Consider the following 12,661-nt stretch of genomic DNA (forward strand, 5'->3'; position numbering starts at 1 on the left):
CTTCGAGTACGATGAGAGGATGCGTACGCGCATTTCGTGTAATTGCACCGCGATATTCTCCATTCGTTCGAATATTTTTCGTAGCTTATAAAATAAAAATAATTATCAACGACGAACGTACTATTTATTTAATATATCTTTACATGAGTATACATATTTGATCATTTTCAAAGTACCTATATATCGAAAACGTAATAATAAGTTAGAGGTACTAAAAAGTAAAAATAAATGAAAAATTAAGCGTATAAAGTTTGAGTTAACTTTGAAATAGTCGCAGTATTTTAATTTTTTTAATTGACTCGGGTTTTCAAGTTATTCGAAATTTTTTTTTTAAGACGAAATTCTTACAGAAATAGCATTAGGTATTCTTATATTGTGCGTACAGTGAAACTGCAAAAAGCGAGGTATGGGGATCCACTGATGAATTAAATCGCGAGTTAGAACGAACGTAATTTAAAAATAGATAATACCTACGGTAAATATATCAATAAAACAACAAATTTTACACATCCTCTATAAATTTGCGTACAATTAATATAATTTAATGACTAGTTACACATACAAGGTGTTCGAGAAGTACCGTGATTGATACATGAGATTATTTAATCTGAAAAAATGAAATGAACATGTTGTCTATCTCTGAATTCGAAGGAGTAATACCATTTAGAAACCAGAAAAAATTGCAATCAGTAATCCAATCACGAAACCTTATTTCGAAACGCATTTTTTAGATATTTTGTACCTGCAAATTCAACGATAGGCAACATCAATGACATCCACTTGAAATACAGAAACCGAACACGACTTTTCGAACACCTTGTACATTCACATTATTCGAAAACTATCGATTAGATAATTTCCATTCAAAATATGGTATCTAGATCCACCTACTTTCTTGAAAAAATATTCAGCTCGAAATAATAATAATTGTTGACTTAAAACTTGAAATAATTTTTTTTTAGAACGCATCTACAAGGTTTCACATAGACTTTGAGCTTCTTGAATGAGTATTTCGTTTTCTCTCATGAAAGTCGATAATTTCGTCGGGAAATCTGTCATAACACCCGTGGCACCAGCTTTGAACGCTTTTTCGAACTCTTTTTCCTCGTTTAAAACCCACACGTAGACCTGAAATATCATCAATATATACGTAAGAATAGTATCAAATGTTTACAACGGTTTTATAGATACGAATTGGTGAGACGATTACTTGGATGCCTCTTCTTCTTAGATGTAAAAAAAGTGATTTTCTAATCATGAGGTAATCAAAAAATTGTAACATTAATTTGGAAATAACTCCAAATTTTTGATAATCTGGATGACTGAAAAATACAACCGATGCAATAGCATACGTTTAGTCAACTGTTCAAAAAATTTATATTTGCATGATGATTTATCTACTGAAATAAAAACGAAAATCAATTACTTTGTATAAATGGAAGGTAAAAATATTTCTAAATGAGTTTCTTTGATTGGCATAAATGGCAGTAATCCCGAATAATAGTATAAGAAAAGCATAAACACTCTTTTCTTCGAAAAAAATAAGTTCACTTTTGGATTCTGTTGAACAAAAATATAAATACAATGAACAGTGATAAAAAAGGAATAAAACGATAGAAAATTGTTCAAATCTGAGCAACTCTTCGAACCATCTTTCAACTGAACGCTCTCGAAAATCATGTTTTGTGATTCATCATACAGGGTGCCCAGAAATATCGCGAACCCCTAAAAAAGTTTTCTGCTAAATATTTTGGTTGGTCACACTGAATGATAATAATGATAGCACATGATTGGTTGTTGGACTAGAGGGATAACATTCCACCAATCATATGCATCTATTTCTATTTCACGTTACCAACCTGTATTTTTAATGAAAAACTTTCTTTGGGGTTCACGATATTTCTGGGCACCCTGTAAATGTATTCAGACATAAATACCTACTTTCCATTTGCTCAGATTTTCACTCAGGTATTTTAAAATTTCGCAACTAAGTAATTAAAAAATGATCTATGCTTACAGCTTCAAAACATTTATCATTCACTATACAGTTCGCGTTTCCCCATACACAATAATTTTCTCTGTTATAACGTGTGATGAGTTTCGATACTTCACAAATCAACTCATCGTCGTCGGTTTTTATATCAATATTCATAGGTACGTTGACAAACATTTTGAACATTTCTTCTAACAATGGTATTCTTCGATCGGCCATATTCGAATTTTCATTTTTATAATAATATCCTGTAATATAATTCCAAATAAGAAACGATGCAAAAGTATAGGTAATAAAATAACTGATATTTAAAATCGTAATCCACCTGGCACAAAATCCACCGATACGACGCTCTTTAGCAATGGTAATTCGTTATAATTCAAGTCCGAAACATTACTATCGATTCCAGTTAATCTTCGAAGATTACTGTCGTGAAATACCACTACTTGTTTATCCTTAGTAATATGGCAGTCTATTTCCAACATATCGGTTCCTAATTCTTGAGCTCTAAACAACGAAGAAAAGTATCCAAATTAATCGATCCCAAGTAGGTAAGTAGGTAGCATCATAAGCTGCATAATGTAAACCATCCAACCTTTTGCATGCTGTGATCGTGTTTTCATAGTATTCTCCAGCACCTGAAACGACACCGTAGGTATTAATCATTTATTGCTTGAATTTAAAAACAAGAACATTTTTTCTTTAAAATAATAGCATAAAAAAATATCAAACAATATGACATGAAAACACACGCAGAAACGAGTAAACATCAGCAAAATATTCAAGTATTTCCTACAGCTGTATACATCCACTCGAGATGCGGATACATCTTCAAATTCACTCAAATAGCATAAATAAATCGACCATATCGAATGCTTACTCACCTCCTCGATGACTGATATGTTTGGCGATGAACTTGATCGACTTCTTTCTATGAATTAATGTTGGATACCTGAAGAAAAACGCAGAAGTAAGTATGTACCCTCCTACGATAGTCAAAATCGTCGGTATTTCGTTTATCATTCTGATAAACGAACTCGCACACAAATTTAACCATTAAAATTTCGCAAAATATATAATCTCGTTGACAGATTATCCTCGTACATAAGTCGAAAATTTTTCAAAGAAACGGTGTTCCGATTTCCGAAAATGGTGAAAAAAATTTCAATAAATTGATCGTTTAGAAAACTCGCAAGTACGGTGGTTATCAGTGATAACCATTTGTTTGTTGACAAGTGAAAACACGTTTTGCGCATGTCGTAGCATGAAAAAAGCTCCGTTCGACGGTTCGAACAGAACGAAACACGAAAGTTGCGGTAATTTCTGGTAATTTACCGACGCTTTTCTTTTCATTACTTTGTTGCCTTCATGTTCTCCGTTCTCGTCTCTCGTCTCAGCTTCGAGCTATTCTTGACTCAAAATTAGAACGAAACATACAAGCAATATTCTTAGGTCACCAAAATCCATTTAGTGAATACAATACAAGAATAAATATATTCGAAAGTATACAAAACAATAATCATAAAAATACGAATAACATATAACACAGATTAGGTAAGTATTATTAAAAAATCAACAACCAGCATTCTAAGGTTCGCTTCCATTCATTAAACAATTGATATTCGCTTCGTTGCCTTTTCTTTGGGGCTAAAAAATCAAAATAAGAAAAATACTCGTTAACTTAATTAGAATTTCAAAGTAGAAGGGAAATTGCGAAATAAAAATAACACTCACCATAACGAACAGCGAAGATGGTAAAGTTCTTTTGATTAAATCAGCGAGATCTGTCTGAGATATCAAATCCGAGTGAATAGTTAGTTTAATATACGGTAATGGAATATTTCCGGCTTGTAATGGAAACAAGTTATAATAAATAGGATATTTCCCGCCAGGTATGATGTTAAAACTCATCTGAAATCAACATGTCATTAAAATTTGCAACAAGAGAACCGAATTTTTAGCACGACGATCGCTCACTTGTTTACATCCGGAAAACATGAATGCATCGATTTCATTATGCTCGACGCTGATATCAAACGACATCAATTCTTCGGAATTATTCTGCAAGACTAATTTCAAAGGCATCGGAGTTCTTACCCAACCAGGGGAAGATATGTCTATATCGATATAGAGGGGTAACTTTTCCACTTTCACTTGAGGTAATTGCACTTCGGTACAAACAGCCATCTCTTTATCAAAATTTTCTCTGAAAACATAGAGTAAATCGATTCAAATGCTCATGGCGTAAAAATCAAGTACTAAAAATGGACATGATAAAATTGATAGATGTAGATACCTTCTCCAAAATAAAGAAAACATTCCCAATGATACGGAATTATCATCCGGCGTATTTTTCACCGTGAAGGAAACAACTTCGGTGCCAATTTCCTTGTTTCTTAAAATCTTATCCTTCAAACAAGATAGACATTTGTCTTCGTTCCAAGAAACTTGCTCCTTCTGTGGAAATTTTTCTTTACTTATTTTGCAATCGCATGATGAATCTCAAGGATAGAAAATTACCTGCAAAGCGAACGTGGTATTTTCGATAAAAACAGGCCATGGAGAAATGCAGTCGATCTGCATTCGCATGAGAACCGGCTCATTGGCGTAAATTTTTGACACGTGTTCGCATTTGATTGATAAGAAAGAAGCGGTTACTTCGAATACGTTTACGGTTTCCAATTGAATAGTTTCTTCTTTGGCGCAGGATATTTCTTCGCCTCCTGTATTCATCGTGTTGTACGTTATCTAGAGTAAAATTTTCATTATTTCGAATTTTCTGCGATGTTTTAATGTTAACGAATTGAAGTACGTACTTTGAATGAAATATTTCTAGTTTCTACCGAACGTGTTTTGAGGTATACGGTTTTCTGTACAGTTTCGCCAACTTCGACATTACCAATAGCAATAACAGAAGGTAATTGGCTGGGTTCGCTGCTTATATTTTCGTATATTTCGGCTAAAAGCATGATTTTTCATCATTATTTGGGTTCTGAGAATTATTCGTAATTTTCAGTACACGAATAATACTCACTGGAACTCTTGAGATTCAAATTATCCGGAGTAGTTGCCACAGAAACCGTAGACAAAGTGGCCAAACTAACATGAATGGAGCAATTCTTACACACGAAGGATTCTTCGTTTTTAATCACTATCTCTACCGGATACCATTCGGAAATCAAGCTCGGAGGTTTATGAGCGATAGAAAATCGCAATTTGGCTACTTTCGGTTTAATTTGTACAGATAGATTCGGTTCGAGTTTGTAAAATTGGGTTTTCTGTTTTGAATGTGACCTAAACAACATCATCGGAGCAGAATTAGTAACGAGAATAACTTCGATTTAATCGAGACGAATAAATTTACTCACGTAAAATACGAGTCGTCTCTGATTAAAACCTCCGATTCGCTCCATTTACCAGAAAAACGTAAGTTGATCAGTCTATTGTCGATGTTTTCATTACCAAGAGTCAATGATACGTAAGTCAACTATGGAAAACAGATCGTTAAAAACGTTGAACATTTATTTTACTTTTTAATGAATGATCTTACTTGTAATTCATTTCCAATATCGGATACCAGAGGAATAAAACTATACGGTATGCATTTTATTTCGCCAGATTTCAAAGTTAAACCCTGAGTTTCGTTCTCACTTTGTTTAAAAATGAAAAACTCCGAATTTCTGGAAGGACTAGCGATACCGATAGCTAACTGAGAAAAATTCAAATCAGCTGGGAACTCGTTGCTGAAAAATAAAAATTATATTAATATCTTCCCTCAAGATTCAGTAGTACATCAGAAAAGAATTTCACGCAAAATATCACATACCAAAGCCATATTTCTACACCAACGGCATCGCTATCGTTTTGATGAAAAGCTGCTTTGCAGTATACGAAAGAGGTACTGGAATGCATATCGACATTTATGAATTTCACTGCTGGGGTATGAACTAAATTGGACCATAATTCGATCGCCTTCGAAATATCTGTTTCATTCAATAAAGGTTCAGGATGCGGGTTCATTTTCTAAGAATAAAAAAAAAATGAAATCAGTGATACGAAAAAAAAAACACATTCGTAGGATTATGCAACGAATACCTGTATAATGGCCGCAATATTATTCATAATTCGTAACTTATCGTCGTTAGAGAATAAATAAAGACCCTCGATAGATAATTCGGTATATTCTTGTAAACTAGCCGTCAAGTAAGCGCAATTCAGAGCTTTTTTCAATAGATCCACAGTCAGTTCTAACCATTTATCATTACGATATTCCCATAGCATGTGAGTGAATAGCCTAGAGCAATAATACGAGATCAAAATACAACGAAATCATGATGCAGCGATCGAAAAAAGCTTGACAAATACTCATGAAACGTACGTTAATGCTTTCCCATAATCTTTCGAGTTATAATATTCATTAGCCATTTGAACAGCTGTAAAAATGCAATAATTACAAGTAGGAATTTTTTCATTTAAATCAAATTCTATCTCTTTGTTTACAAACCTAGATATCTTCTTTTTCTCGGCGATCTATAAAGTTTAAATTGTCCGATAGCGTTGCCCAGATAACTAATGATTATCGCCTACGAAAAATAAGATTCTAAATTAATGATAAGTTGATATCAGATACATTTTAATAGTACATTTACATACGGAATGATCAACAACGTATTTCTCTCTGTATTGTAAAGCGAGCACAGCCAGTTGCTCCCTTACAGTATCAAATTGCTCGGAACGATTTCCTAATCGCCAAGGACGTTGACCGTAAAACTCGATTTTCTCCCAGCCTAATAATGGATCGTTTTCCGGATACTGAATGGGATCCTGAAATCAATTCTAATGTAGTTTTCGATTTCGGTACCTCACCAGTCACCATGTTTCAAACCAAGTTACACGTACTTTATACACATCGACAACCAATTTTTTACGTTGAGAGGCGTATTGCGCAGCTTGTTCGTAATAGAATCCAGGATGGCGAGCTTGAACCGCCGGTAATCCTTGTCTAGCAGCTTCTTCGAATAAATCGCCGAAAACAGCGAACCTTGAACGAGAAAATACATTATTAAGCTGATATTTTCACGACTGGTGTCGTAATAAATTTACTAACTGTTTCGAAAGCCATATGTAATGTTCGAAAAGTAACTCAGTGATTCCAGTTTTTCCACGAAATCGATCGATGTGAGCATTGAATTGACTAATAGCGTCTCGAGGCTGATTCAAAGCGAAATAAATTTTACATAATTTATACGTAATAAACGATCCGACGATTTTGATGTCGTTGATATTCGCATCGGACATTCTTAATTCGAGTAGGTTAGAATTGGCCAAAGTGTAATGTCTGAAATATGTACGATAATATTTAGATTAAATAATTTATCATTTAAATTTTCGACAAGTGTTTTGTCTCGTTGTCTTACTTGTGAGCAGTGTTCAGATCACGCTTCATTTCGTTGAAAAAAGCAATTTTGAACTGATGCCTTACGAATAAATATTGGTGCGAGGTTTTAACCAAGTGTGCAATGTGACCCTTAATGTTACGGATTTCTTGAGTATAGTAACTCTGAGCTAGCTCGTAAAACACGTTCTCGAGTCTGTAAAAATAACAGTATATAGAATCAATGAATCATGATTCATGAAAGATAATCCCGAGATTTGAAAATTCATCTGCTAACCTAACGATGTATCCTTGTAAGTGTTCGTTATGATGCAGTAATAACAACAATTTAGGATTTAAATCGCAAGCTGCGCATAATTCAGATGCTCTTTCCATCGACAACGCGTCATCTGAACCTGTATTAACAACAGCCGAACTCTTTTGAATCAAGACCAAAGCGATTTTTATATTTCTTCCTTCGATGGTCGAACTAAAACACCCAATTTCATCAATTTCCAGAATTGAATAGAGAACGTAGAACACAATCATCTACATACTTGATAGAATGAATGAGTGAAGCACATTCTAATTTTTTCTCAGTCCAGTGAGGATCTTCCCATTCGACTTCGTAGAATAACACGATTACAGAGGGCACTAAACGAAGATGTTTATTCATCCAGTTGGTTTTCAAAATGCCTTTTGGAACATACCATTCGTACGAAGTTCTCTGAAAATACAGTAGGAAATTAAAACAGAACTAGGTACAATGCGTTGAATTAGAGAGCTCTTACTTTGGGTTTCTGAACTGGGAGTGGACAATCCGATGAAAGTGGAATGAACTCGATTGGTGCTCGATCTAAATGTCGATTTTGAGAGAACATTTCCCAGATGTTTTTATGGATCGGATTATTCGCGTAATCCAGCCCTATGAATGCAACCAGACATTGAGGTTGGCAACGTAGCTCGGCCGGAAAATCGAAATCTTGATATGTTTCCATTATAAGGCCACGAAATGTAACGTGTTTCTTTAATGATTTCCGTAGAAAGTACGGATGATAAATTTGAAAAAACACGCGAACACGATCGTTTTCGTTTGATTTATTGTGTTTGAACTCAAAGTAGAAATAGGATCATTTATTGGGTATTTCGAATATGAAAAATTGAATTGCAAACGGTACATACTGCATATTGGAAAATAATTTAGCAATCTTTTCGTATACGTTCTGCTACATCGCAGCTAAAAGAGTGTGGCAAATTTTACGTGTTTGAAGAACTTTCGTCACCAAAAATTGATATTTAAATTTCAAAATTTTATTTCAAATTTCAATTTTTATTTTGTTTTGTTTTGTTTTTATTCGAGTTGGACACTGATAACGATTTGATAATAAAATCACAGAAAATAATCGGCGGTTTTGTTTTTCGATTTTTTTACGTTTGATTTTTTAAAATTTCGTTAGAGTGCGCTGCGCTCCACATATTTGAATTTCAAACAGAATGAAGTTTCCGTTTCATTTCGATAGGTAGCGCTGGATTCAGGTGAATTTCCAAATTTGAAATTTCAAATCCAAATTCGTTACGAATGAATTCTGGCAAAGAAGTGAAGAATTTCATTCCATCAACAATCTAAAAATTTTTTTTAAAAAATAGAAAAACAAAAAAAAAATAATTTTATACAAATGAAAATATATTAGGATTCATTTTACAAATTAATTCTTATTAAAAAGGAAACAAAAAATTTACAATTACCAAAAAAAAAAAAAATGAATAAATAAAGAGACTAAATTCGATAAAATATTACCAAAAAAAGTAATATTACATAATATTATAAGAAAGTTAACTATCGGTTAAAAAATTTTTATAATAAAAAATTTTTCAACTACTTGAACTAAATCTTTACACGATTATAGAGATATGTTTACGTCTTGCAATAAAACACAAAAATCGCTCTTTTCGTAATTTTACAAACTCAACGGGTATACCGATAAAGTAAAAAAAAAACCTTCGCTAGCGTTTCGCCTTTTCTAAAATTATCCGTACAGAGAAACGAACAATATGAAAATAAATAAATTAAAAAAAGGAGAAGAAAAATAGAAAAAAAAAAGAAGAGACAAACCGTTTAGTAAACAGTAAAAGTATAAATAGTTTCACCGATGATGGTAACAGTTCATTTTGTTGAATAAAACAAATAACGATATCATAGATATAAATTATGATGAAAATTTTCGTACCCATTTTGATTTTTTTTTTTTCATTTTTTTAAAACAACAATTTAAAACAACGTAATGTATGTACTTGTCATTCGATAAATTGATGCATACGTTCAATAATAATATAATATGCTCGAGTAGTCCATGGCAAGAAACTGACTGACCTTTAAAAAAGACTAGTTGATCGTTTTCATTTTTGACGACGATGACGACGTACGATGCGCACCATTTTACTAATCTGATTGTCCTTAAAAAATACGAAAAAAATTCGAAGAACAAGGGAAAAAATTATCTTAAGTTTTCAACCGAACGACGAATATTAAAATCGAGTCTTAAAGTTTACAGCATAGTTTTAAAAATGTAGATTACGTGACCGTTATAAATTTATTAATATCTAAGAGATCGTTCTGACTATTCGTTGCTGAATGCGAAGTAAAATAATGTTTTAGTCTTTTATTATTTTCGCTCGTTAACCGGAGCACATTTCTGAATGATTTTCCCAGGCTTCCACCTATTAAAACATACAAAGAAATTAAACAATGATATTTCAAATTACATTTCGAATAAGACAATATATTTACATATAATTATGCAGATCTGAACAGATTCAGTTAGTTCGCGGCGATTGTACGAAAAGCTGCCGAATGAAGTGAACATATACACTTGAATACTTCTCTAATAAAGACCTTTTTGTAAGAAAACAAGAAACGATTCAATTTTCGACTCTTTTCCTAGATCTAATCGTAAATTATTTTCATCATGACCTAAATTTCTACACAATGAATTACCATCGCTTTAGATATCTCTGTTCACAACGAAAATGGATTCCAAGAAAAATAATCATAATCCCTACCTCGTAAATTTTATTCGTGGAAAATACAACTTTTCAGACTTTCTCTTGTAATTTGATGTGAAATCTCAAAATGATTTTTTTTTTAAAAAGTTGAACGTAAGTATAAAAATTTTTCAAAAATAGAAATTAGAAACAAATACTAAAAATATTTCAAAATCTCATAAAAGATACTTCAAAAATAATTGTTCAACACCTCAGAAAAATCCCTTGTCAAATTACCAACATTTATGTAGAAATAACCCAATTCACCAAAAATACCACCAAAATCGAAAATGAATCCACCGAAAATTTCAAAATCATTGAATTAAAAAAAAAAATTGAAACATAATTTCAAAATAGTGAAAAACATCTCTCCGACCGAAATTTGCGAAAAAAACAAACTAGAATCTACCTACAATCAAAAAAAAGCTTTCAATAATATTTTAGAAATTCATCAGAAGTCCTTTCTAGAGTTGGGGTAGGGGGAGGGGGGGGGGAATTCATCAAAATGCAAAAAATTATCCAAAACAGAGAATCGAAAAGAATAATTTATGTATTCAAAACTGAAAAATCATCAATTGCAACGAACAATTCTTTTTTTGAACGAAATTTTAAAATAGGTATCAATTTACCCAAATTACAAAAATCTTTGAAAAATTCATGCTTCCAAGATCATTCAGAAACCCTCTAAAAATCAGGCTAAAAATAATCGAGAAAAAATTCGCCAAAATTTAGAAAGTCTTCCAAAAATCTTATAATACTTCATTCGTTTTAAATAAAAAATTGTCTCAAGAATATTCAAAATTCATCAAAAATCGAACAGAAATTATGAAAAAAATCAGTCCAAAATTGTAAGAAATATCAAAAGTACGCTTGAAATGGAAAAATCTCAAAAAGAAACTCACAAAATATCTTCATAGAATAAAAAAAAACTTCCAAAAATATTTCAAAATCCTTCTGAAATTGTACAAGAGTCCAATAAAAATAATAGCTGAAAAATCCATCAAAAATGGAAACAATTTTCAAATCGTAATGCAGGAAATTTAAAAAAAGAGCTTCCAAAAATATTTCGAAATTTCATAGAAAACTTTTTCAAGAATTATGCGGAAAAATTCACCAAAATGGAAATCATCATAAAAAAAAATTTAAAACTCACACACATCAAATTGAAAAATGACACTAAGTCTTTTTTTTTAATTTTTAAAACAATTCTACGAGAATCGAAAGTAAATTGATTCCTATCTGTACAAGTGTACATTGAAAACTGAAAAATCATCAATTGCAATGACGAATTTTTTTTTGAAAAAATATTCAAACATGATTTTAAAATGACAAAAAAAACATTCCTAAGATGAAAATTTAAAATCTTCAAAAAATTCATCAGAAAAATCGTTCTTAAAAAAAACAAATTTTCAGAAAAACTACTTCAATAACTCGAAATTGTGAAAAGTTGCCTATCAATGAACTCAGTAAACTCCAGAACTGGATCTGGAGTCTCAGGATGGGTTATAAAACTTCATCAATTCGGAGGAGGCGGACGAGAAGGTACAAGGATTTCTCCGGAGGTAAAATCTACAGATGAAAGTGTATGACCTCGACTTTTGAAGGCTCTGTATGTTATTTAAAAGTACATTTTATTCAATGACCTCGATTACCTTTTCCGAGGAAATGAACGCACAGTATTGTGTCATAATTTCCCGTCAAACACCTCAGCCTCGTTGACCTACTTTTCAATAGAATCGAATCTATGTAACTTTCAATCGATTGAATTAGATAGAAGAATTCTGACTGGAAAATTACATCTTATTTCATGAGAAGGGTGGAAAGGGACAGAAGATATAATTTTTAAACCAACAATTTTCAAAAATCAATGCAGCAGAGTTTTCGTGAATTTTAGAAAAATTTTCCACTCGTTGAAATGTCAAAATTCAAGAACAGACATCTAGACAACCTATTCGACGTCGGCAACTTATCGATCGCGTCCACATAACATCATCTACCCATACCACACCGCACGTAACGTCATTTACCTGGCATTCTCTACTACAATACCACTGATTTCCACATCCGGCACAAACGAACTGAGCGGCTTTCTTGTGACAACCTTGGCATTCGGGAACTTGGTCGGCTGGAATAACGTTAGATGCGCTTTCGGCGACTACTTCTCTGCCTTCGTCGATAACCAAACGATCGGCGACTTCGGATTCGTCGTCGTCATCCTGCCACAAAAACAAAAATAACCTCGAGTTAATTAA

General features: G+C 32.5%; 3 protein-coding genes across 6 annotated transcripts in view; all 3 read right to left on the reverse strand.

The window, feature by feature from the left end:
- Window positions 1–102: 102 nt before the first annotated feature.
- On the reverse strand, window positions 103–3,328 carry LOC135831148 (lysophospholipase D GDPD1-like). Its single transcript, XM_065343426.1, has 7 exons — window positions 2,878–3,328; window positions 2,589–2,631; window positions 2,319–2,500; window positions 2,018–2,241; window positions 1,427–1,560; window positions 1,211–1,322; window positions 103–1,128 (listed from the first exon to the last, which is right to left on the reverse strand). Exons 1-7 carry the CDS (start codon window positions 3,014–3,016, stop codon window positions 970–972), a joined length of 993 nt encoding a protein of 330 aa, XP_065199498.1. The 5' UTR covers window positions 3,017–3,328; the 3' UTR covers window positions 103–969.
- A 140-nt stretch (window positions 3,329–3,468) lies between these two features.
- Window positions 3,469–8,738, reverse strand: gry (trafficking protein particle complex subunit 11 gry). Its single transcript, XM_065343425.1, has 20 exons — window positions 8,159–8,738; window positions 7,925–8,094; window positions 7,666–7,857; window positions 7,411–7,584; window positions 7,101–7,331; window positions 6,893–7,034; window positions 6,647–6,817; window positions 6,498–6,576; window positions 6,372–6,426; window positions 6,089–6,287; window positions 5,820–6,016; window positions 5,544–5,736; window positions 5,362–5,480; window positions 5,028–5,287; window positions 4,810–4,952; window positions 4,514–4,741; window positions 4,290–4,450; window positions 3,971–4,199; window positions 3,728–3,904; window positions 3,469–3,640 (listed from the first exon to the last, which is right to left on the reverse strand). The coding sequence occupies exons 1-20, from the start codon at window positions 8,363–8,365 to the stop codon at window positions 3,581–3,583; spliced, it is 3,387 nt and encodes a 1,128-aa protein (XP_065199497.1). The 5' UTR covers window positions 8,366–8,738; the 3' UTR covers window positions 3,469–3,580.
- Window positions 8,739–9,295: 557 nt separating this feature from the next.
- Window positions 9,296–12,661, reverse strand: part of LOC135831146 (titin homolog) — a 53,192-nt gene continuing 49,826 nt past the window's right edge. For all 4 annotated transcript variants that reach the window (XM_065343421.1, XM_065343422.1, XM_065343423.1 and 1 more), the window contains 2 exons: window positions 12,437–12,625; window positions 9,296–10,085 (listed from right to left, as the gene is read on the reverse strand). In XM_065343421.1, coding sequence (XP_065199493.1) covers window positions 10,044–10,085; window positions 12,437–12,625 — 231 coding nt within the window. In that variant the 3' untranslated portion in view covers window positions 9,296–10,043. The remainder of the gene's footprint in view (window positions 10,086–12,436; window positions 12,626–12,661) is intronic.

Source organism: Planococcus citri, chromosome 1 (assembly GCF_950023065.1).
Source record: "Planococcus citri chromosome 1, ihPlaCitr1.1, whole genome shotgun sequence".
NCBI classification, from domain to species: domain Eukaryota; kingdom Metazoa; phylum Arthropoda; class Insecta; order Hemiptera; family Pseudococcidae; genus Planococcus; species Planococcus citri.